This window comes from Eleutherodactylus coqui, chromosome 10 (assembly GCF_035609145.1).
Source record: "Eleutherodactylus coqui strain aEleCoq1 chromosome 10, aEleCoq1.hap1, whole genome shotgun sequence".
In the NCBI taxonomy this organism is placed as follows: domain Eukaryota; kingdom Metazoa; phylum Chordata; class Amphibia; order Anura; family Eleutherodactylidae; genus Eleutherodactylus; species Eleutherodactylus coqui.
The window spans coordinates 52,949,757-52,976,346 of record NC_089846.1 but is presented as its reverse complement, the minus strand read 5'-3'; the positions used below and the strand labels follow the sequence as shown (position 1 = coordinate 52,976,346).

General features: G+C 43.1%; 1 protein-coding gene across 1 annotated transcript in view; it reads left to right on the top strand.

Annotated features, from left to right (window-relative positions):
- The window catches only part of LOC136580424 (rho GTPase-activating protein 6-like), a 66,456-nt gene that overhangs the window by 5,175 nt on the left and 34,691 nt on the right, over window positions 1-26,590 (top strand). The window contains exon 4 of the mRNA XM_066580999.1: window positions 3,450-3,676. Within this exon, the coding sequence (XP_066437096.1) occupies window positions 3,450-3,676 (227 nt within the window). The remainder of the gene's footprint in view (window positions 1-3,449; window positions 3,677-26,590) is intronic.

The following is a 26,590-nucleotide window of genomic DNA, read 5'->3' as shown; positions in this document are numbered from 1 at the left end:
ACTTGAGATCAGTTGGAGACATATTTGAGGCGGAAAAATGCAATGATTGCAATTGTTTCTGAACTTGAGAGATAAATTAATCTCTGGATACAGATTCTCTGAATATATAAGGCGAATAGCCTCTAGCCACTTGCTGAAAACATCAACCATATTTTAGACCCCCCTTTGATAGTAGAAGTGACACAAAAAAATCTAATTCAGCTGTTTTGCATGGACCATCTGCTACTGGTACAATGTAAAATAAGCTTTTGTCCTTTCGGCGTTGGATTTGTTTGTACACAAATGAGACAAGACCACACAGTCACATGCAGATTCCGACAAACTAGGCCAATAGTATTTTTATCTCACATAATAGTCTAGGGATGCTTGACTGGGATGACCAAATACACAGGAAATTTGTTTTGTAATTGGTTCCAGCAAATGTTAAGGCACTACAAATACAAGTGAAACTTGTATATCTGCTGGATTTTCATAGCATGGCAATCCATGTTCAATAAAGTACTCAGCAGGATTCTGCAAGAAAGAAAACAAGTTAGTATCTTGAGCTCTTCATCATTAACCATTGATCCTTTACTATTAACAAAATACCATCCGCAATAATCTCTCTAGAGGTTACAGATAGGAATCAACTAATCAAATCACATAGTGACAAGTTATTCTCATCCCTCTCTAGATGTTCAGCCTGATCCATTCTCAGGATCAATTTGCATTCCTTCAACACTTATCATCTTCAATGCTTCTTGTACTTAGGCATAATTACTCACTTTAGGTCACTTTATTGATCACTGTACCGGAAACCGATTGATCGGCCTACATACCTCAGATGGGACAGCTTCCATCCTAAACACATCGAAAAGTCCATTGTCTACAGCCAAGCAATCAGATACAACCGGATCTGCTCCAACCCAACAGACAGAGAGGAACATGTATACCATCTTAAAAGGACATTTTTTAATCGGGGCTACCATCCCACTTCAACTGATGACCAAATCACCAGAGCTACCAGGATACCCAGAAATCAAATACTCCGATATACAGAGAAGGAAGGAAGGAAACAATCATGTGCCTCTAGTAGTGACCTACAATTCACAGCTGGAGGTACTAAGGAAAACCGCAAGGAAACTCCATCATACCCTACAAAAGGATGACCATCTGAGAACCATATTCCTGGACCCTCCCCTTCTGTGTTACAGGCAAGCTCTAAATTTGAAGAACTTTATAATCAGGAGTACCTTGCCCTCTGACACACAAAAAGGAACTGATCCCTGTAATGTAAGGAGCTGTAAGACCTGCTCTCATGTACTGACCACGAACAGGATACAAATCCCCAACACACAGCAGGACTATAAGATCCCGTGGACATTCACATGTTCCACGTCTGATGTTGTGAACCTGATCCTGTGCAGTAAATGTCCTGTTGGGGGCCTTTATGTTGGAGAAATGGGACACAAACTGAATGCGAGGATGAGATCTTATTGCCACACCATTAAACGGAGAAAGACAGAATTACCTGTGGCTGAGCACTTTTCTAGTCATGGACACAACATACAAGATATGAAAATTATGATACTGAAGGGCGGTTTCAAGTCACAAAGTCATAGAAGAATTTGGGAATATAAATTTATAACAACTTTTGATACTTTCAATAGAGGCCTAAATTCTTCAGAAAGATTCATGCATGACTGGGTAGTATGAGAAATCTATAGCACAGATAACACTGCTGGCCTGATGACCCCCTAACACTAATTCAGGGACCATAAAACCTTCACTCATTTATCAGTGACTATTTACAGATGTTTGTATTTCTGTTCTGGTATTCTTTAGGCCTTAGTCAGACGGGCGTTTTTTTGCGCGATTTGCGCATGCGCATGCGTCCGGCAATTTTTTAAAACCATTGCTTTGCAATGGTATCGGACACATGAGCGCTTTTTATGCGCTCGTCCGATAAATTATAGAACAAATCGCAGATCGCACCTATCTGCGATCTGCGATTCCTGTTCTCTTCACTATATGCGCTCAATGGGGCCGGCGGCAGCAGCGCCGACCCCATTGAGAACATATAGAAGACAAATCATTCTTCTCTGCCACAGCTGTAACAGCTGTGGCAGAGAAGAACGATGTTTGCCCATTGAATTCAATGGAGCCGGCAATACAGCCGACTCCATTAAAAAGCAGTGGGCTGCCGGCGTGCGCGGGATGAATTGTCGGGAAGGGCTTAAATATATAAGCCCTTCCCTGCAATTCATCCAGAAAAGTGTTAAAATAAAAAATATATACATACTCACCTGCTCCCGGCAGTCGGAGTTCCCCGCGGCCGGCCTGCAGTGGGTGTGAAGGGGGTGTGAGTCAGACCTGCCCCCTGATTGGCTCAGCGCTGAGCCAATCAGGGGGCAGGTCTGACTCACACCCCCTTCACACCCACTGCAGGCCGGCCGCGGGGAACTCCGACTGCCGGGAGCAGGTGAGTATGTATATATTTTAACACTTTTCTGGATGAATTGCAGGGAAGGGCTTATATATTTAAGCCCTTCCCGACAATGCATCCCACACTTGCCCGCAGCGCATTGCTTTCAATGGAGTCGGCTATATTGCCGGCTCCATTGAATGCAATGCGCTGGGCAGCTCCAGCCCGTTTCTAATGAAACGCGGCTAGGAGCAGATTTTCGGGTGATTTTCGGGCATCGGTCACGCGATTTGCGGATGCGCATCCGTCATGTGATCCGCAAATCGCGCGGAAAAAACGCCCGTCTGACTAAGGCCTCAAAGTGCAAATTAATACATGTGCCTTGTCATAAGTATGTGTGATCAGATATGCATGCCTCTTCGGATTTATTTAATTTAAGCATGAAAAAGACCCCTGAGAGGTTCGGAAGCTTGAATTAACATCATGTATTTTTGTTAGCCATTAAAGGTATCATGTCTACAAGATTACATGGTTTCTCTTAATGGGAACAATCACATTTTACTAAAGGAAAAAGCAGGAATTGTTTCACAGGGGACTCAAAATTAGCAATGTTTGTAAGAACATCATTTTTACTATCAAAAGCCTGAAAGAGTAATTTTATTAACTGCTTCACAATTTTGTTTCTGACCTGCTGACTTAACCCTTTAAGAATGAGGCCTACTTTTGTTACAAAGAAGAGCAAATGTTATTAATTCACCCCCCTTCCCTCTCCACCGCCCTCCGGCATTCAGTCAAAGCACTAATGGCCTTTGCTTGAACAAACAGAAAATCAATTGAGAGCAATGCATATATTTGCTACAGCAGTGTCTGTGGAACTGTGAGGTTGGTCTCACCACTTTGGCTCCCAACAGTTGTTGAAAGATAGCTGGGGAGATAGTTTTACAGAAGTGGCTGCAGCAATCTCTGCTTTAGTAACAGGACATTTATGGGTCCAATTTCCTTTTTTTGTTACTTTTTATATTTTTTTCCCTCCATTTCTTTCTAGATACCCCACATGGATTATTTGGGGTGACTCTGTCAGATGTTATTACGCAGGATCGGGTAGAACGCCAGCGCATTCTTCCTGTTCGAAACAGAAGAGCGTGTCCTGAAGTTGAGAGCAGCGTGTTGAGTTTCCTGGTACAAACGCAACGTGCATCTAACCCAGGCGCGTTACTGGACCTTCCTTTATCGTCTGTATTCAGAGATGGCACAACACAAACAAAAAGAAGGGTGAGAAATTAAAAAATCTCTAAAATACTTATCCTATTGGCTTTATTGCATACCAAAATGTTTACTTTGAGCTGAGTTCATGGACCAATGCAACAATCACGATTAGTGCTCAGTTTATTTTCTCATACATGGGCCAAGAACTGGTTTATAGGGATGGACAATCGCTGGTGCGATCATTTGTAGGTTGGATGTACATCTCCCTTTTCACATAGGAAGCTGTACCGCCAATCAGTGAGCATTGTTATGCTCACCAAAACTGATTGATCAGCCGATGAAGGAGTAAATGCTCGTTTGTCAACTAATAGTTGGTTCCTTTACATGGCTCGATTGTTGGGGGAACAAGTGTTTAGAGGAAATGTTTTGTTCAAGTCTGATAATCAGCCCTTGTAAAATGACCTTAGGGCTTAGTTGGACGACCGTATATCGGCTTGGTTTTCACGCCGAGCCGATATACGGTGTTCTTGTCTGCAGGGGGGGAGGATGGAAGAGCCAGGAGCATGGAACTGAGCTCCCGCCCTTCGCCACTATTTGCAATGGGAGGGTTGGGATGGAGGTGGAGCTAAGCATCGGTACTTCGCTCCGCCCCATCTCACCCCCTCCTATTGCAAATAGTGGCAAGGGGCGGAGAGGGGGCGGGAGCTCAGTTCCTGCTCCTGGCTCTTCCATCCCCCCCCCCCCTACAGACAAGGACACCATATATCGGCTCGGCGTGAAAACCGAGCCGATATACGGTCGTCTAAATAAGCCCTTAAAGTGAGATTTCTAGCCCTGGACAAGCAAAGATCGCCAAACTGCTTCTCTGACTACCTTATACACACTCTGGATTAGTGTGCGTCAGTAGTCTAAGGGTACTTTTACACGGGTCGACTATCAGCTAACAAATCGCTCAAATTAGCGATTTCCAGAAATAGTTGTCCTGTGTAAAAGCAGGACCTGATAGGATACTGAAAGAGAAACCGCTCATTAGTCACTAGTTGCTTCATTTCAGCTCACTGAAATTAAGTGAATAATGAGTGATTTCTCGCTCAGTATAAACAGGCAGTCATCATCTGTGGACGACTGCCTGTTCACAGTGAACGGAGGTAGGTGGCTGGGAGGGATCTCCAGCACGCTCTGTCTCCATGCTCTGAACCACTATAGTTACTGTATGAAAGCACAAGGGTGATAGTCTATGGGATGGCTGTCAGGTGCTTAGTGTCCTATAGTCGTCCCGTGTAAAAGTATCCTGGTCACTGCTGTTCACATGGGCAACAGCGGTCAATCAAAGGAGGTGTCGTGTCTTTAACTAATTATACATATTAAGGCTTCATTCACGCGGACGTGACGATTTTCGGCCGGCTGTGTCACGACCACAGCACGGCCAAAAATTGCATGAATGAGAGACAGTCATGACCACGTCTAAGCCTAGACTAAGCATTATCTTTTGCTTTGTTTTGTTTTAAGGCACTTAGTCACTCGAAGTATATAAAATGCAAATAATGTTTTCCATGCTTGGGCTTACAATATTCTCTACGCAAAATTTCTCAATTTCACATTCAAGTTGACTGATGTGTGATAATATAAATTAGCAGTTATCATGTGCGCAAAATAGTGCTGCCAACTACTTCACACAAAAATCTGTGTAATGTATTATGGGTTGGTTATATGGCCTGGGCCAAAAATGATGCTTTATCCTGTTTGTTACCTTCTCCTGTGTTCCTCACTCAGTCTACACTACTCTGTCTTAATTCCACCACTCCACTATCAATGTCCAATTGTCTTCCAGTCACAACTCCTAAAGGCCCATTTACACGCAAATATGATCGTTCAAAGATAGGGAGATTGACAGTTTTAGCAATCGTTTTGCATAAGCAGCTTATTATCTTCATTTGCATGTAAATGAGCCTCCAGGAGGTGTATAAAGAGAACAGTAGGTGGTCTGTTCTCTGCATGTAGCTCCTTTGTTCTGCCGGGCGGGGGCTGCACACTGAATACAATGTAATCAGCGCTCCCTGTGGAGAACACAGTGTGCGGTCCCTGCTATCAGCTCTCTAGCCTAAAGATAAATTTACTGCTCACCAAAAAATCATCATTGGGCCGAAAAGTAATGATGATAGCATTTACACACAACAATTGTTGCTCAAAATACATTGTTTGTGTAAATTTTGAGCGATAATCGTTGCGTGTAAATGGGGGTTTAGCTCTTCTTATATAGAGAATAGAGATTCAGAATCTTCTCTTTAAATTATTTTGCCATATAAAGGAACATGTTTATTGCGTCCAAGTTAAAGGCGTTGTCTCGTGAAATCAAGTGGGGTTCAGCACTTCTGTATGGCCATATTAATGCACTTTGTAATATACATCGTGCATTAAATATGAGCCATACAGAAGTTATTCACTTTCCTGCTCCGTTGCTAGCGTCCCCGTCGCCATGGATCCGTCTAAATTCTCTGTCTTCTGGCGTTTTTAGACGCGCTTGCGCAGTCCGGTCTTCTCCCTGGTGAATGGGGCCGCTCGTGCTGGAGAGCTGGTCCTCGTAGCTCCGCTCCGTCACGTGTGCCGATTCCAGCCAATCAGGAGGCTGGAATCGGCAATGGACCGCACAGAGCCCACGGTGCACCATGGGAGAAGACCCGTGGTGCATCGTGGGTGAAGATCCCGGCGGCCATCTTGGTAAAGGAAGAAAGAAGTCGCCGCAGCGCGGGGATTCGGGTAAGTAATAAACTTTGTTTTTTTAACCCATCCCTTGGGTTTGTCTCGCGCCGAACGGGGGGCCTATTGAATAAAAAAAAAAACGTTTTGGCGTGAGACAACCCCTTTAAGATAGGCAACGTTTCCACCTATAAATAGGTCTTTTTCAAGCCTACAAATAAAAAAGAAATGCTAATCAGAAAAAAACACAAAACAAATATGCATCAAAGACGCGATATGAAACAAACAGTAAAGAAAATATATAGTTGCAAACTACATTAAGCAAGCAGATAGGTAGTTGTGAAATACATAATGCAAGTATGAGAGTCAGTAAATAGTTATCAACTACATCAGGCGAGCAAATAGGTAGTTGCAGAAAACATAATACATACCAAATAACATGAGGATCAGGATATGTAGTCCATGTTCCACTGGTTCAATGGGAGCTAATGACAGTCTTTAAATAGTAACTGGCCACAGCCAAAATGGATGCAAGCCCACCCCTTTTTCCTTTTTTATCTCTTATTTTTCTCCTAGTTTTCTCTTATTTTCCTCCTATTTTTCTTTTATTTTTCTCCTATTTTTTTCCCATTTTTCTCCCATTTTTTCCCCATTTTTCTCTCATTTTTCTCCCATTTTTCTCTTATTAAGAGAAAAATAAGAGAAAAATAGGAGGCAAATAGGAAAGAACTAAGAAAAATAGGAGAAAACTAAGAGAAAAATAGGAGAAAAAAAGGAAAAAGGGCTTGCATCCATTTTGGCTGTGGCCAGCTACTATTTAAAGACTGTCATTAGCTCCCATTGAACCAGTACATATCCTGATCCTCATGTTATTTGGTATGTATTATCTTAGTTTTCTCCTATTTTTCTCTTATTTTTCTCCAATTTTTATTTTATTTTTCTCTTAGTTTTCTCCTATTTTTCTCTTAGTTTTCTCCTATTTTTCTCTTAGCTTTCTCCTATTTTTCTCTTAGTTTCCTCCTATTTTTCTCCTATTTTCCTCCTATTTTTCTCTTATTTTTCTCTTAATAAGAGAAAAATAAGAGAAAAATGGGAGAAAAATGAGAGAAAAATGGGAGAAAAATAGGAGAAAAATAAAATAAAAATAGGAAAATAAGAGAAAACTAGGAGAAAAATGGAGAAAAATAAGAGATAAAAAAGGAAAAAGGGGTGGGCTTGCATCCATTTTGGCTGTGGCCAGTTACTATTTAAAGACTGTCATTAGCTCCCATTGAACCAGTGGAACATGGACTACATATCCTGATCCTCATGTTATATGGTATGTATAATGTTTTCTGCAACTACCTATTTGCTCGCCTGATGTAGTTGATAACTATTTACTGACTCTCATACTTGCATTATGTATTTCACAACTACCTATCTGCTTGCTTAATGTAGTTTGCAACTATATATTTTCTTTACTGTTTGTTTCATATCGCGTCTTTGATGCATATTTGTTTTGTGTTTTTTTCTGATTAGCATTTCTTTGTTATTTGTAGGCTTGAAAAAGACCTAATTATAGGTGGAAATGTTGCCTATCTTAACTTGGACGCAATAAACATGTTCCTTTATATGACATAATTTGCTGCATCATTTTATGCTGCCACCTTCTCCACTTTTCTACTTTGCATGTTTTATGGGGCTTAGGTCCATAGCCCCCAGGGTGGCTTTGCATTTATCGCTGACGCTTAAGTCTTGGAAATAGTCCCCCCCCCCCCGAGTGGATTTCTATCCCGTGGGTTGTTTTTGCGAGTGCCATGGTTCCCTCTCCTCTACAGCCTAAATTATTTTGCCAGCAGCATGCAGCAAGGCTTAGTTGGATACCTCCATATCTGAACATCTGACCAAGATGAGAATACTCCTCTATATGTTGCAGACAGGGTGGCTGGGAGTTACAGAAACAGCCGAGCGGGCTGCGCTGCACTCTTTTTGTAACTTCCACAGAGCTGAATGGGAGTCATGAATTGCTTGCTCAACTATTTCCGTAACTCCTCACCACCGAATACAAGCAGTCGTTAAATTAACCAGCCTCTAATTGGAGTTATTCTGAATTAAGATTTTTTAGCAGGGTTGGATTCCACAGTTGGCTCCCACATGCGGAATCCGACCCACCCGTGGACATGAGGCCTTAGTCTGAGCCATCATTCTAGCCTTAAGAAGGTTCCTTGTATAATGCAATCTATGGGGGGAAAAACATCTCTCGGCACATCCTGAAGGTCTTCAGCCATTCGCCCATGCTGGAAAAGGGATAACAGGGATTTCAAAATTAATTAATTTTTATTGAGCATTTTAATTTTGATTAACAATAGAAAACAGTTGAATAGTTATTACAAATGTACCAAGCGGTGTTGGATAACTGTCAAGGCAAATGTTCATAAAGACAGATAAGTCTATATGCAAACATAGGTGTGTCCTCTTAGATTTACTTTAGTTATTAGATTGCATGTTGACCTCGTAGATTGGATTAGGATATTGCTAATGCTCCTTTTACACTGTTTTAACAGGCAGATTCAAGGGTGACTTGTTCAACGACAATCGTTCGCTTCTAGTGATGAGCGAGCATTGTCCTTAGCGAGTACCTGCCCGCTCGGGAGCAAAGATTCGGCTGCCGGCGGCGGGGAGGAACGGAGGGGAGGACTCTCTCTCCCTCCCACCCTCCCCTGCTGACTGCCGCAACTCACCTGTCACCCGCGCCGGCAGCCGAACCTTTTCTCCCGAGCGGGGAGATATTTGCTAAGGACAATGCTCGATCAAGCAATTGTCCTTAGCGAGTATGCTCGCTCAACTCTATTCGCTTCTCGTTCAGCGTTTCACATACCCTTCCTGATCCACATAGGGATCGTTTCTCCTTAAGGAGAGCACCTAGAAGGCATGTGAGGAGACTAATAAAAGCCATCCATGCTCCTTTGGGAAATATGCAAATGGGAAGTTGGAATGATACCATTTGCAGCGCCACCTACTGGAAGGCAGCATTCCTGCAAGTCAATGTCAGACATTTGAAACAAGCTTTATAACAATGACTGCAAATTATGAGCCAAAGCCAGAGTAACCATACACAGACAGACGTTTTGGGGCTATTGCCGCTCATCAGTGTGCAGTAGGTTTCCGGCTTGGCTAGTGAAAAACCTATAGACAGGGGTCAGAAAGGGTATTATTTCTCCTAGAAGGTGTGTGAGGAGACTTATAGGACCATCCATGCTGCTCTGGGAAATATGCAAATGGGAAGATACAATTCCCAGTCATTGTTATAAGGCTAGTTTAGGAAATCTGACATTGACTTGCAGGAATGCTGCCCTGCAGTCGGTAGCGCTGCAGCCGTATTGTTCCATCTTCTCATCTACATCCCTATATGTAAGGGCTCTTTCCCATTGGCGCATAAATGGCGCGTTTTTACGGCCGACCGATATACGCGACTGTCTGAGGCATTGGTTTCCAATACAGCCGTTCATATGGGCAAAAATATGGTGTGTAAATACGTTGGACTGTGAAAAATGGAACATATGCAACTGAAATATGCACCGACGCATATACGACCGGCAAAAAGATACTTCTGGAACTATCTGTTGCCCAATATATGGCGGCAGCTCCCATAGACTCCTATGGGAGCTGGACAAAGAAAGGGAGAGGGAGGCATTTTAGCAGCGTCCAATGCTGCGAAAAGCTTACAGGTGCTTCTATATAGACACTGGAAGGCACCCCTAGAATTTTGGCAGACCGAGGGTTTTTCAGGGTGCGATTCGAATGGACGAAAAGATGCTGGCCATGAGCCCAGAAAAATGGCCGTTCATGCAGTTTTATGGCACGCCCGAGAAAACGTGTGAAGGAGCCCTAACACTGAACGTGCGTTGTTTAAAGCAAACGACAAGTGAACGAGCAAACGATGATTCTTAATGCTGCAGAAACTGAACGACGAACAAGAAGCGAACAATTCTCATTCATCGTTCAGTCATTGCCTCGTCTTTAGGCTGAACGAATATCTTCACTTGCGACCATTTTAAAGTTTTTTTGAACAATAATTGTTCCATCTAAACACCCCTTTGAGGCCCTTTTACAATGAATTAATCATTCCGATTCTTGCTGGTTGGCGAGATACTGAATAATAGTCTTTCCGGGTAAATGCCGGCAGCGACTGAATGACAAATGATAATTCATTCGTCGTTCAGTTTCTGCATAAAATCAGACGACGATCGGCCCGTGTATACTCTCTCAATTATCTATGAACGATGGCCTGTTTGCTGTGAATGGAGGCATCTCCTCACTCCTGTGTGAAAGCATAGGAGCGATTATCAGTGGGAAACTGTCGGGTGCTTTAGTCATCCCATGCAAAAAGACCCCAAGATCTGAATAGAGCTACATGGTGCCCCCATAGATCTCTCTATACTATCATACATCTCAGGAGTATTACACAGGGATTTAGTTTGGACTGTGGCAATGGCCAGGTTCAACAACATCTTCCTTCCCCCACCCTAAATTATCTTATATCTTGAGTAAGCCCAGATACCTCTTCAGATTTTTCCTGCGATATCATGTGATGTGCAGATAGAGAGTAACTAATCTAATGATCTCTTAGATCATTGTCATTAAATGAGTAATGATAAACCTCCTCCTTGTAGAGGAGAAGCATTCAGTTCCCTTTTCGTTATGGCATTCTCTGTCTAGTCTATCAATCGTCATTAGTGATTTGAGTTAGAAGATTATTTCTGGGATGCTTTTCCACCAGCAGAAACATATAGACCATTGGAGGGTCCCCCTTTGATCTGCAGGATGATTTCTCTTTTTGGGGTTTCGCCTGGTGAAAAAGCATAACCTGTGGTGTCTCTGGGAGAGCCTGTGCCCAGATAGAAGCAACACAATAGCTATTTTCCTGCCAGAATGTTGGAGTGTGCTTGCAAGTCTAGGTCCCATACCATAAATCTATAAGGGAGCCAGTGGGGTCTGGCTTTTTTTTTCGTGCGGGCTGTAATTCTATTTAGGGATTTTGAGGAAGCTGGTATGTTAAACCAACATATTGCTCTATGCATAATCCTGAAGAATGCCTCATGTTAGTTTATGATTGTTTTGTTTTACATTTTTCTCCCACTCCTTCAGTATAATGTTTGCTATCCTTGGGTCGTGAGTTGGTGGTTTTAAGACCTGGAAAAATCTAAGTTCTCAATACTTTATGACCTGATTTCAGAGGTCGTTATAAAGAGAGGGGAAAGTGACTTTTAGCAATCCATGATAAGTGATATTATTAAATTTAGTGACTCCAGCTTCTTCCTTCAAGGATGTCAGCTGGCTGTTTCAGAATGCTTGGATCTGCATTATGGAAAAATTATGCAATTTTGTTATGCGATATTTCATTTTTAATTCTATTGCGGTGAGCCATTTCCTTTCCTACAAGTGCATGAAATTTTGAACAGTTAAAATGTCTATCTCTCCAGATTCGAAAAAGTCTATGCTCTCTTCCCCATAGAATGTCTTCGTGGCCCAAAGTGGCAGAAACTTTAAGAAAAGGGAGTGTGTATTAGTTCCTTACTTCCGTCACTATTGTACCCGGAGAAGAATGGGTGATTTAACATGTGATGGTAGCTTTTAATACCTTGTATGTAGAGGCAAGATAGGGTTCCAGATGGCTGCTGGTTGTTTTTCCAATCCCCAATTTGAATAGTATTTAGTTGTACTTAATCAATCCAGGATGTGTCTTAACAGGCAACCTAAATTATATCCTCGAATATTCTGAAGATTTGCTCCTCCCTCAGCCTTGCTAAGCAGGAGTTTGGAAATAAATTTCATTAATTGTGTTTAATCTTATAACTGTTAAGGTTGTGCGTCTGGATCCTGTGTGTTGCAGCCATTCTGAGGCCTGCACCTTGCTTGCAGGCCAGACCAGGTTTTGGGTGTGCCCTTGCTTCTCCTGGAGCTGAGGGGTGTGGTAGCTGCAGGAGTAATGTCAGTCAGCACACAGGTCATCTCCTGTGCTGGTCAATACTTCAGATGCCTTTGGACAGTGACGAAGGAACACATCTTGGCTGAAGCTCTCCATGCTAGCTAAGTTCTTTTCTGTTTTGTTTGGTTTTCTGCTTTGCCTTTCGTTTGTGCTAGGGCTCCCTGATAGGGACTTGTCAGTGGCCCAGGCACACGTGCAGGCTCGCACTTGTCAGAGCGAACAGTCCGCCGAGTAGGCAGGGCCCCCTCCCGGGTTAGGGGACTATATGGAGAGAATTCCCCATAGTTTTATGTTTTCTTTGCACAGTTGTGCCTTTTGTTTGTGTTTTTGAGGTTGCACATCCAGGAGGACGCAACACTGTGGCTCTACAGGTTTCCTTGTGCACACCTTCACAGGTAGGGGTTAATTGAGCTGGCTGGGGGTGGTATTCTCCACCAGCCAATCCCCTTCATCTGCGGCAGATAAATAACCAGCAACTCTTGTGAGAGATGGCTGGTCACTTTATGTATCTCTGTGTTAATCCCACTCAGAGCTGGTGTTTGCATGCCTGTCTGTAATGTCTCTCTCTCCTTCCCTGAAGATGGCCTGAACACCTGTTGTCCCTCCCCTCCTTGCGGTTTCATGGGTGCATGCACCCGCAGGTTACTCCTTATTCCTTGGCAGGTGCGGCCTCCAGGTGTCTGATGTCTTGTGTCAGATAGGTGATGCCTGACACTGTCTGCTGTTATGTCAGCACGGTGGTTGACTCTCTTTCCCCGTGGAGTGAGGTCACTTGGTCTAGCTCTGGTTTTCCGTCTTTATGCATGTGAGTTCTGGGTGGGGTTCCTGTTATATGTTGTATGGTATGTTGTTGTGAACAGTGATGTGTTTTGTATGTCTGTGCAAGTGGCCAGACATGCGCTCTATGTGTAGGTAGTCCTGTTCTGTGTGGTTTGCATTACTCTGTATATTGGTGTGAACAGTGATGTGTGTTATGTCTTTGCTGGTGGCCGGCCATGTGCTCTATGTGCCATCCTGTTCTTTGTTCAGTGTGTGTGTGAACAGTGTCATTTTGTGTGTTTTGTGCATCTCTCCAGGTTCCTAATCAAGGATAGCCAAGTGCCAGATGAAGACAGTGGGGCCGACCTTATCGGGACCTTCACCCCGCTTTTAGGCAGGGGTTCCCCATTTTTTCTGCTTAGTAAGGGACAGGGGTCCTTCTATCTTTACCTGGAGGTGTAATTGGTCTATGCAACACTATGAGAGTTGTTGCAATTTTATTTGGGCACCATCTTGGGTCCGTGCTAAGGGGTGGTGCTTTAGTGCACCACATGGACATAACAGTAACATCAGTATGTTTCATAAGTAGCGGAAGGTTTTATAAGAGGCATAATAGTTTTGAAAAATATAACATTTTCAATAAATGGCATCTACCCAAGAGTGACAGGGGCAAATGTTGGCATCTTTTATGTTCTGAGATGATTTTGTTGAGGTGGCGCATTGTTAAAGCATGGGGGCAAGGTAGGGCACTGTAACTGTATTGGGGAGGGTTACAGAGGTAGGCACTATAGTAGTGTGGGATCGCAAAGGGAGGCACTGTTAGTGTGTAGGGAGCACTGAGGGAAGATGGTAATAACAGGATGAGGAGAGGCTGCAGAGCTGAGTGGTGGCTGGAAAAGGTTGTTGACACCAATCAATGAACACATAATTTTTGATCACTAGGGATTACGGCACTGTGTAGTACTAGAATCTGATTATTATCTGGTAACTGCATTATTTAAAGCTATCCTAGAGCTGAGCTGCTGAATCTGAGCTCGTTGTGTTATAAAGGTTTTCTAACAGATTATGACCTCTATGAAATTATATATATGTATATCTCCGGGCCTTCTGATTCAGGGGCCTTCTCATTATGAAGAGACATTAAAACTACAGATACCTATCTTGGTAGGAAACAAAACAAGTAAAGAAAAAAAAGAAGAAACCAGGAAGCCAGTGCATGACAGCATGCGTGAGATACGCAGTCATGCACAGGCACGAGCGATCACATTCATGGTAATTGCAATTAAACACGTCAGTAAGATGCTGTGTTTTATATGCAGTGTTTTACCATACACGCGTGTGAGGCCGACCTAAGTATATGATTGCATTTTATGTGTTTTTTTAATTGATATATTCCTCTACTGTGATTTTTTTATGTGATATTAGTGTAGGGGCTCACAAGAAAGGACCCTTGACGTGAGCTTGCGAGCTTATGTATTTAAGCTAAAATATTAGCCAATTCCTCATATTTATCAATATTTATTATTTTTCTAGCAAGCAGTATGGCATTGAATGCTGAGGGAGCCCAGGGTGTTGGTCCAGTGTGGTTCACTTTTGAGGTGCAGAGCAACCCACTGAAGCATATGTGATGTCATTGATAGGTTGTAACCCTGCGTGGTGAACTATCCATATCAATAGGACTTGGAAGCCTTTGTATGCATTACGTATGTGCAAGTATAATTATAAGCAGCCACCCCCTCCCCAATATATGGTAGGTGTGCAATTAGTTGTTCATCAGTATTTTGCATCTATGCAATGCTCCCCCATATAGCAATTTGGCTGTCAGCATGCGGAGGGTTGTAGTTCTATACCTGCCCTTGAATTTTGTATCACTATATCAGTAAGCATGGCCATCTTCTGGGATTTTTTAAATTAATCTATGCCTTATCAGTGATTTGTATGGGTTAGATCTTTGGGGACTAAATCTAGCCATTTACAATATATGCTATAAATCTTGTGGTTAAGCCTTATACGGGTATACCTGATGTAAAAATAAAATTAATCTCTATTTGTCTTCCAATAGTCTAAGTGGAATGTTATTTATATGCAAAAGTTAAAGAAAGGAGGGGGGGGGGGGCATGGCAGGAAATCATTTCCAGATGCTGCTGTTATACTGAATCATGACTGTTTTGTGAACTGTCAGATTCATGGATATTTGGAAACTTCATGCAGTATTTCCCTCCATGAAGTGTACAACCACAATCATAGTTGTTTTATACTTCTTTCTTCAACACAGTAATTGTGCCCCTGCTTGTGCCCTTATAGAGTAATAATACCTACTTTGTACCCCAAAGTAGTAAGCCACCTTTGTGACCCCAACAAGGTTATGGTGCCTTATAAAGTAATAGAGGAGTAATTCTGTGCCCCCACAAAATAAGTGTCTTGTCTGTTTCACCCTCCTCGTTATGGTTAACCCCCAAGTAATAGTGGTCCTTTTGTGGCACACATCAAGCACAGTGAACCCTATGTATGTCCTATCAAGTAGTAATGGTCCCAATGTGATTCCCCCCAGTAGTAGTTTGCAGTGCTACTGAACCCAGTAGTAGTGGTGGCCCTTCTGTTCTTCCTCTATCCCCAGCAGTAGTGATGGTCGATCTATTCACCCCAACCCCCAGTAGTAGTGGTCCTTCCCCTAGTGGTAGTAATGGTCTCTTTGTGCACTAACTCCCAGTAGTAATGGGTCATTTGTGGTTACCCCTCCAGCAACAGTGGTTCCTCTGGTCTTCACACCTTGCAGCACTGTCACACATATGGCAGTGTGTGTATCCTGCAACCCCCTCGCTGCTGTCTCCAACTCTTCAAGATCTCAACTCTGGCGGCTGGTGTGGTGGTGCCTCAGAGAGTGAGGGGGAGGTAGATACATACAGTATTGTCCGTGTGCCAGCACTACCTTTATCCACTCTACGGACAGTCCCACGCTTCCTGTCAAAATTTGAATGTACATTTGGGTTATTTTACACCTATTATGGGAGCGATCATTTATGGGATTAGTTAGACAGTTGAGTAGGAGATGTATAGTAGTAGAATTATTTAATTTTCAAGGTGTTCATATTGGAGCTGGTATGAATTTATTGAGATGTTCCTTTTATAATGCTTTTATTAAGGTTTGGATGGCAGACCTCCATATCTGCAGCTGATTACAGTGCTACCATCACTTCCCAATTCTTCCCACTATCAGTGCAGCCTTTCACCCAGTGGCCTGTAGTGGGGGCAGCACCTCTGGTCAGTTACAGTGGCATCACCTGACCAGCGATGCTGTGCTCACTACAGGCCACCAGGTGAAAGGCTGAACTGAGAGCGCAAAGAATTGGGAGGTCAGGAGAGCACTCTATTGGCTGAAATAAGCTGCCGATGGGTAGCTGATTTAGAATAACAATCTGCACCAATGGTGCGGCTTTTGACTTTGTTTTCGATGCGGAAATGCTGCAAAATTTTCCTCTGAAAATTCTACAGTTTTTCCGCCTCGAGGAAATGTAGCCTTAGACTTTCAATGGCATATATTATAACACTTACAGAGAAGTTGCTAAAGCTCATGATTTCCTGTTAGATGATACTATCTGGCAATCGACACTTGGAGACATTGTAGTCTTTAACATGCCAAGACTGCTAAGAGATCTGTTTGCCTATTTGTATGTCTTTGGATCACCTTCCGATCCCAGAGGACTTTGGGATATGTTTACGGCTGATGTGATGTAAAACAGGGGTACACAATAAGGAAGGCGAATGCAATGTATTCAAAAAGTACGCTCTAAAAGATGAGCAAAACAAATTGATAACACATGATTTGACATGTGAAAAACTGGGACTTCCATCTGCTGCACAAGATATTCCAGATATATTGCTGCAGTTATGAGAGTCGCTAAACACGGAGCAGGGACCAGCATTTAAGATCATTGTGGCAGCTACAAATGATCCTGGGTCTCGCCCAAAATACTTAGTTGATGGATGTGTAGGTAGTCGAAAAACCTATATTTACACTATCCTAATTCATTATATCAGTCACAGGAAATAGAGTACTTTTGGCCGTATCTACTGGCATTGACGCCAAATTGCTATATTGTGGCCTAACGCTGTACTCTAGATATAGACTTCCAGCGCTGCTTAATAAAACATCTGTTTCATCAGTTTGTTTCAATTCAGAGGCAGGGAGATATATAAAAAATACAAAACTGCTAATTATTGCTGAATGTACAATGGTTTCAATTAATGCAATCAATACCATTGGTAATATTTTAAGAGGAATTTTAAATATTGAGTCACCATTTTGTGGGAAAGTTATACTTCTTGGAGGTGATTTTAGACAATGCTTAAGAATTATCCCCCATGCATAAAGACCTGCAATTGCGCAGGATAGTTTAAAGTTTTTCGACAGTTTGAAATACTTCACTCACCTTACACTTACAAATAATATGAAATCTAAAGATCCTGCCTACAGTGTTTGGCTTTTAAAGCTTGGAGAGGAAGTTTTAATCAATGAGGATGGTGAAGTTTTGATTAAGTTACCCCAAGATATAATATGTAGTGGTTGCATTATGAGAGCAACCTTTGGTGAAGCAATTGTTGCTCAAAGGGTGAAGTCAATGGCAAGAAGGCAATTTTGGGCCTGAAAAATGATGACTGTCGACGCACTAAATAAACAAATAATGAGTATGCAACTTATTTGAGTCAAAATCCTTTCAACGCCAAACTCTGAGTTTTTGAACAATGTTACACTGTCCACAATGCCTAAGCATAGGCTTATGGTTGTGTGACACCTTAAGTCTACCCTGTTGCACTTCCATCAACAGTCTTACTGCTTACTGTCAATGTTGGTCACCTGCGGCAAGCGTAATAGTCTGTTGAAGCCTACCTGGATTTCTGGACTCCATCACACTGCAGGGGAGTTTGATTGGGCACTTTGCAACTGAACATCTGAGCATGCAATAGTCCATCTGTAGACAGCCCCACCATGGCTCCTTGTAGTTGTCTCCTGTATAAACCACACTTGACATTTTTGGTCCTCCAGACTGGAACAACTTTGGACCTCAGCCTGGTCACCTCCATAGCAAAGTTCAATTATCCGTAACACAACAGGAACAGTCTCTAATTGGTAGCTGGCCCTTTAAATTTCTGCAACTTGTAGTAACAACCTCTTTCTCCTTTTGCAGGTTTCTCTTTGGTCCTTCTAGCTCTTGAACCTCATTCATAGCCACCTCCCTGTGGACATTGCAGACACTTTTGATGCCATTTTTGTCTGTTTGCATCTGAAAAACCAACTTGTGAAATAATGGGATTAGTCACTACTAGGGATCGCCATCTCTCAACTCGAGATGGTTGATGCCACTGTCAGGAATACACTTTACACCTGGAACCTCTCTAAAGTCTGCTGCCTGACAGTTTTATTAATCTCGGCAAAGGTTCACAGGATTTCACACTGTATATTACACCGATGCACAAAATAACACCTTGCCGTCTGGTTACTTACTAATATCAACTTTAGCCCTCTCTATTTGGCCTAATGCCATAACACATCACATTAGCAAAACTCAGTCCATTACCCACACTTTATTGCATTAGTGCATAGGCATCTCTCTTCTCCCAGGGTGGCAGAACCCCCAAAAGCTCCCCTTTTGGCTTATGCTGTTTCTCAGCTCTGGCTCAATAGCAAAATGTAAGTGGCACACCCATTCCTTTTACAAAGGTATGTCAGGTGCCTCCTAATTACTAAATAGAGGCACCCTTTTCCTGCTAAAATACACTTACAGAGCGCCCTACTGGCCATCTCCAATATCGTATTACTACATATCCCCTCCCCTGCTGAGAAAAGCTGTAGGCGTTGTCACTTACTCTGAACACTCAGGGTCAAAACTTTTGCCTTGAGACATCCTTTTCCCAGAAACACCAACCACCTAACTTTTCCAGGTTTAGGCTACTTGCACACAGACTATTTTAAATTGCTCCCAATGTTCTTGGGCCAACTTGCATCAGATAGGACACGGATATTCTGCCCGTGTGCTGTTTGATGTATGGGACCCCACAAAGATACATGTGCTATTTTCGGTTGGGAATCGTACAAAAATAGGACACACTGGGATTTTTGACTTGGACCATGTGCATATACCCATTGAAATTAAAATGTGCTATTTCTCTCCGATTTTTGACAGGGTTTTTTTGTGATCCGAAAATCGGACAGAAATATTGTCTGTGTGCAAGTAGTCTTAGGGGACTCTTCGGCCATTCTCCCTTTCCTTGAAATGGCAACATGCATAACTTCAACATTTCTACTTCAGTAAGTGCTTCCACGTCAGACACTTGTGCATCCTGTAACATAGGCCATTTGTACGTCACCAGAGACTTTCATCAGACTTTCTTCATGTCACTTGTTGCTGTGATAACAACATCTTGAAGACTTTTACACTTCTGAATGTTCTTCTTAATGACATATTTGCCCATCACTAAGTCTTTTGTCCCAGTCCTCATTTGCAATAACTTATCTTCCCTCAATTTCTTTTGTTTCAGATATTCTTCCAATAGCTACTGTTGCCTTTTTCCCTCTTAATCCCAGGCTACCAACACGCGGGCAAGTGCGATATCAGGTCGAGAAACTTGGCACGATATCGCGCTCAGCAACCTGACTTAGCACCATTCTCAACACCCACATTTTGTTCAGTGTGGAAGCTTATGTCTGCAGCTACACGCCTAGTCTTGTCAACCAGCAAAAAGTTTTGATTACACACTCCATGCACTTCGGGCATAACTTTATCAGCCAAGGTTACTTTCATCTCATTTGCAAACTCAGCAAATACTGCAACATAATCAACACTTTGTTCATTTTCCAAGTTGCAGTATTCAGCAACAGTCATCTCACATACCATTCTCTCACTTGTAGGTGTAGGAGTCAGCGGGTAGGCGTTAGTGACCATATCACTCTCACCCAAGGCACTTAGTGCAACAGCATCCACAGGGTTAAACGTGATAACAGCACGTTCATCACATAACTCACTCTTATTATTGCTAGATATGTTTGTGGGCAAATGACTCGCATGTTGCATTTAACATAGCTTCACTTTCTTTAGAAGCCAATTCACATTGCAGAATGCACCGCACATTGCTACAAGACATGTCATCAGACTTTACAATATTATCACAGCACATAGGTGGTGCGTCATTTTCACAATATACGTTTGAATATGACTCATTATGGAACTCATTTGCAATATTAAGTCCATACTGCACAGAATCAACAGTCTTAAGAATGTTCGCACCACTCTGTGGACTCTTCTATTCATGTGGCAGCTTCTCTAGACCAATGGACATACTTGGTCACACTTCGGACTAGCAGACAGCAAGACTCCACAACAATCTGCTCAGGGGCTTTTCCTTGTCTCCAGAAGACCTGACAACCAAGTACACACCGGTCTGCACCATTGCACCTCCAGTAAAAGTCCTTCTGCTTATTGGCGACAGCTGCTTACTGTCGATGTTGGTCACCCATGGCAACCGTAATAGTCTGTTGCTTCCTACTTGGCTTTCTGGATTCATAATCCAGTAGAGTTAGAGTGGCCACTTTGCCACTGGACATCCAAATATGCAATAGTCCATCTGTAGACAACCCCAACATAGCTCCTTGTGTTTGTCTCCTGTGGCAACCACACTTGACTCTTTTGGTCCTCCAAACCAGAACACACTGTGAACATCTACTTTGATCCTCAGCCTCATCAGCTCCATAGCAAAGTCCAACTAACCGTAACATAACAGGGACAGTCTCTAACTGGCAGCTGGACCTTTACATTTCTGCACTTTGCAGTAACAACCTCTTTCTCTTTTTGCAGTTTTCTCTTCAGTCCTCCTGGCTCTATAACTGCATTCAAAGCCACCTCCCTGTGGATATTGCACCCACTTTGGACGCTATTTTTGTCTGCCCACATCCAAAATGCCAACTTGCGACATAATGGGATTAATCACTGCTAAGGATTGCCATCTTCTCCATTCAAGATGGTTGGTGCCCCTCTCAGGAATATACTTTTAACCTCGGATATTCTTTAAAGTCTGGCACCTGCCACTTCTATTAATCTCAGCAACTGTTCACAGTATTTCACATTGTACATTACACCGGTGCACAAAATAACACCTTGCCGTCTGTCCTAACATCAATTTTTGCCCTCTCTAATTGGAGAGACGAGCGGGGAGATACTCGGCTAAGGCACTACTCACTCAAGTAATGTGCCTTAGCGAGTATACTCGCTCATCTCTAGATGTGATATCACCGTGGGAAAATTGCAGCAATATTGCATCTGTGTTCTGTGCGATATTGCTGCGCTTTCTCGCGTGACTTTGTAGCGCTCTTTTGCTGGAATTTTCAGGGGGGGGGGGAGGGAATATAAGCCCTCTCCTGAAAATAAGCTCTATCATTACAAGAAAACATAATAATAATACATCACCTATCAGGCGCTGTCAGCCCTGGCGTACGTCTTCTCTGCAGTTCCGGCACACTTTATTTCTGGAGTCTTCAGGCAGCCCTTCCTGGATTGCAGGTTTAAAATCCCCACCTCCAGGAAGCGCTGGCTGTGATTGGTTCTCGAGCGCCGTGGCTCAGCCAATCAGAGTCGGTGATCAATGAACCAATGACAGCCATCCAGTTTTTTTGGAAAACCCATTGAAATCAATGGAGAAAAAAATGGATCTGCTTTTTTATGTGTTTCTCTCCTCCAAAAACGGAGCAGAGACACAGAAACCCTTAACTGAGCCTTAAAGCAGGTGTGAAAGCTGCCTTAGTCAACCTGACATCAAGGCATCATGCTTAATTCTTTCAGGTTGGGCCAGACCCTAGTTCTCTACTTTGGTGTCGACTTCCTACGTTCACATGACCTCTGCAGCCAATCACAGGATGAGGTCATTTATGGCACGTTATTGCTACAGCAAAGTCCCGGACAACCACTTTAAGCTCGTTGACTGCTATATAAATTTCAATGAAATGGCTGCAAATTAAAAAAATGTTACCATTCCTCTCTATTGCTCTGTAAGAAAAAAGTTATAATACATATATTACAAATTAATCAGCTAAGACATTTGGACCTTAATACATTTATGTTTACTGTCAGCGAAGAAGGGGAGTGGGCATTCCTGACTTTGCCGTTAAGGAATTTTAAGAAGATATGTAACGGTATGATGAAAAGCACAGAGTTGAAGCTTTCAGCACAGAAATCTTTCTCCAATTACAATTTCCTTATCAGCTTACCTTGGAAAGACTGCAGAGTTCTTCTAGAGTTCGGAGACATTCCAGGATATTCTTGGCCCGTCTTTGCTTACATTGTATACATTATATTACCGGATTTCTGGAAACATTCTGCTGTCTTTAGAGCCATACATAGTAGGACTGGAGTACACATCCCATCAGGGATATTACTTTCTATTAGGTCTTCCTAAATGCCTGCTAGATTTCAAAGGGAGACTCTCAGCAGTTGCAAGACAGTGCTTGGTAGGGAAGAACGTCTTAAACATACCGTACATGTGGCGATTGCAAAAATGTAACCGGCTCTCAAGACTTCTTTTCAAACATATCAGAAATCTTTATTCATAAAACTAAACGGTAAAGAGATAATAAGGTCTACATATACCTAAAATGTCATGTCTCTGTCATAGGAGCCTTGCAACACATTCACATACATATCAAGCAACAACTGTATCAAGCATATAATAACCAGTATAATAGCGTTAGGTCAGTTTCACATCTGCGTTGGAACTTCTAACCGGTGGTTCCTCCATAGATCCGTCTCATAAAAGTGGAAGAAAAAGTGCAACATGTAGCGTTTTTTATTCCATCCAATAGCCAGGCTGCTGGGCGGAAAGTAGACTAACCCCATTATAGTCAACAGGGTCCGTCCGGCGTTGTTCGGTTTCACCCATAGACTGAGCCATAGAGCTACAGGGATTCCAATTTCCTGATCCCCAAATGGAGGAGGAAAGCTGAATCCTGAGCGCAGATGTCAAATCACCCTTACAATCCCAATAAACAGTATGTGCTACAGTAGGCTGAGTCTGGCCTACAACTGTATTTACATTGAGTGGTACATGGATGGTGAGGCAGCCTATACAGTATCTGTCATCTACATAAAGGTGTTGGAGATACTTGTGGACGGAACAGCAAGTCCAGACTGTGAGTTTGTAACTCTTTAATACTAGGATGTACCACTACTTTTTGACTTCACAAAGAAGTTATTTCAAGTAAACACTGCTCATATCAATGGATATAGCTTGTAATAGCTTATAGTTGTCCTTTGAGCGCATTGAGAGTGGCAGCCGAATACTGACCACATTAGTATATACCAAAGTAGAATATGTATTGCTGATTGCGGTTCTTCTTCTTATTATATTGGATTACAGTATGCTTGATACAACTCATTGATATATTTATTGAGAGTGGTGGCCTTAGTACTCATATCCACGGCATGCGCGGATTCCAAGTGCAGAATCCCGTAGCGGACTCCACCCGTGCCCGCAGCCATGGACATTTTCTCAGCTGTCTGGATGCGGTGCGGCACTGTGGAGTGCGCGGGTATGCCAAAGCAGGGCATTTTTTTTAATCTCCTGCTTTCCCACACATCCGCGGCATGTCCACAGTGTCAGCTGTGGGTGTGCCGCAGATCGGACTGCTTGCATTGACTTCAATAAAAACTGTCCGTGCAGGAATCCGCAGAAAATGAAGCATGGTGCAATTTTTATCCCGCGCATGCGATCCACGCACTGGGATAAAATGGCATCCACAGGTATTTAATTACCTGCGGATGCCCAATGATTGTCTATGGGCATATTGAACTGTAGATTATCTGCGCGAGTGACCCGCGGGAATTCGGCAATTCAATTTCATTGTATACCCAACTAGAAGAGCATATTCTTGTAGTTCAAACATTCTTCCACTAGATTATAGTATAATAGACCAGGCTTGCTGCTGCCCCCTGTGGAAATTTATACTGCTGAGGAGCCTGCTACTCAGGCACCACTACAAAGGACCTGCAACCCCAAGGTGAGATCTCAGAAACGGCACCACAGGATGTCCTCTCTCCAGACAGGAAACCTGGACTGAGGAGTGGCGAGGTGTGTCCCTCTTTTATTTTCCCAGGTTTCCTGTCTAATGATGAGAGGTTGATTATAGATACATAATCGGTGCCAGCAGCACAATCCAGAGCACTTAGTAGTGAGGCAACATATGCCAAGTCACCTGGAACCAGAATCCACGAACCCAATGCAGAAGCATAGAAAAAAGATGTGACAGCATGCAAGGTGCAACGATTAAAAAGCCTTTATTTCTCCAAAGTCATGAGGGCTCAGTCAGACGGGCGTTTTTTCGCGCGATTTGCGGATCGCATGACGGATGCGCATCCGCAAATCGCGTGACCGGTGCGCGCAAGTCGCCCGCAAATCGCCCGAAAATCTGCTCCTAGCCGCGTTTCATTAGAAACGGGCCGGAGCTGTCCAGCGCAGTGCATTCAATGGAGATGGCAATACAGCCGTCTCCATTTAAAGCAATGCGCTGCGGGCGAGCCCGGGATGAATTGTCGGTAAGGGCTTAAATATATAAGCCCTTCCCTGCAATTCATCCTAAAATGTGTAAAAATAAAAAACAATTGTATACTCACCTTCTGCCGGCAGCCGAAGCTCCGCGCGGCCGTCCTGCAGTGGGTGTGAAGGGGGTGTGAGTCAGACCTGCCCCCTGATTGGCTCAGCGCTGAGCCAATCAGAGGCATGCCTCACTCACACCCATTCATGAATTCATGAATGGATGTGAGTCAGACCTGCCCCTAAGGCAGCAGTCACTCACCCATTCATGAATTCATGAATGGGTGTGTGAGTGTTTTCAGCCTCTGATTGGTCAGGGCTGTGACCAATCAGAGGCAGATCATTCAGCAGGCGGGGATTTTAAAGCCCCGCCGGCTGAATAGTGCCGAGAAGCAGTTCAGGAGAACTGACAGCGGCCGCGGCTGGACTCCGGCTGCAGCGGAAAGGTGAGTACACAATTTTTTTTAATTTTAACACATTTTAGGATGAATTGCAGGGAAGGGCTTATATATTTAACCCCTTCCCGACAATTCACCCCGCGCACGCCGGCAGCCCATTGCTTTCAATAGAGCGGCTGTATTGCCGCTCCATTGAATTCAATGGGCAAACATCGTTCTTCTCTGCCACAGCTGTTACAGCTGTGGCAGAGAAGAATGATTTGTCTTCTATATGTTCTCAATGGGGTCGGCGCTGCTGCCGCCGGCCCCATAGAGAGCATATACAGAAGAGAACAGGAATTGCAGATCGCAGATAGGTGCGATCTGCGATTTTTTGTTCTATAATTTATCGGACGAGCGCATAAAAAGCGCTAATATGTCCGATACCATTGCAAAGCAATGGTTTTAAAAAAATCGCCGGACGCATGCGTAAATCGCGGCTAAAAACGCCCGTCTGACTAAGCCCTAATAGCAACATTTTGACCGAAAGGTCTTTACTAAGCATGATTGGTTAAGGTCACTGTCATGGGTGAGGGGGTAAATTTAGGGACTATATTCTATTATGATTGATACAATTCATTGATATATAGGTTGGTTTATTAATTAATTGTTTTACATGTAATTGTATGTATTTTCTTTTCTTTTTACTGTTTAATTTTATGAATAGATATTTCTGATATATTTGAAAAGAGATCTTCTCTTGAGAGCCGGTTATATTTTTGAAATTATTTCTGAACTTCTTATCCATATTGACATTTTGGTGAGCTTCCCATCATACCTTAACCCTTTCCAATCCACTGTCTGATCTCTGAAGACATTATGATTTAAGGCTGTACAGCTCTGATGTTGGAAGATATCTGTCAGGGTTCTCTTACTGTATATTGCCAGCCTCTCTGCTGTCGGAGCCTATCCAGCATGTTACCTCATGCAGTACTGGTTTTAGCCAGCATATAGCGCCGTTATATAACAGCAGAAAAAGAGTAAGCCCCCTAGGAAAACCAGGATACAAATTGGATTGGAAAAGGTTTAACCTTTTATATATTTGATAATCCTGCTAGTGATAGCATCAGTGTTAAAAATAATTTTGATCCCAGCACTTGCAAATCCCGCAAGTGTCCGGGAGGCAGTCCCTGTCCCTGAAGTGCTGCACAATCCCTGCATTAGGTTGCTCCACAGCTCGTCCCCTCTGCTCTGATTGATGGCTGTAGAGTCCCTTTTGAGAGACCAATACAACTGTCAATCAGAGCAGAGGGGAAGAACTATAGAGCAGCTGAAATGCAGAGAACGGAGAGGGACTGCCTCCAGGACACTCCAGAGAGCAGACCTCACCAGGATCAAAGTCCTTTTTTACACAGATGCTGCCACTAACAGCATTATCTCCAGTATGATTAAAGGGGTTTTGTCATTTAAAAAAAATAAATACTTACCTATTCCGCCGCAGGAAGTCTTCATACAACATCTTTTCCTCGCTGAACTTCTCCAGTCCCCTGGGTCACCTCACCTCCAGCCAGCCGGATTCTCTTCTTCTTGTTATGAGCCGTCCAT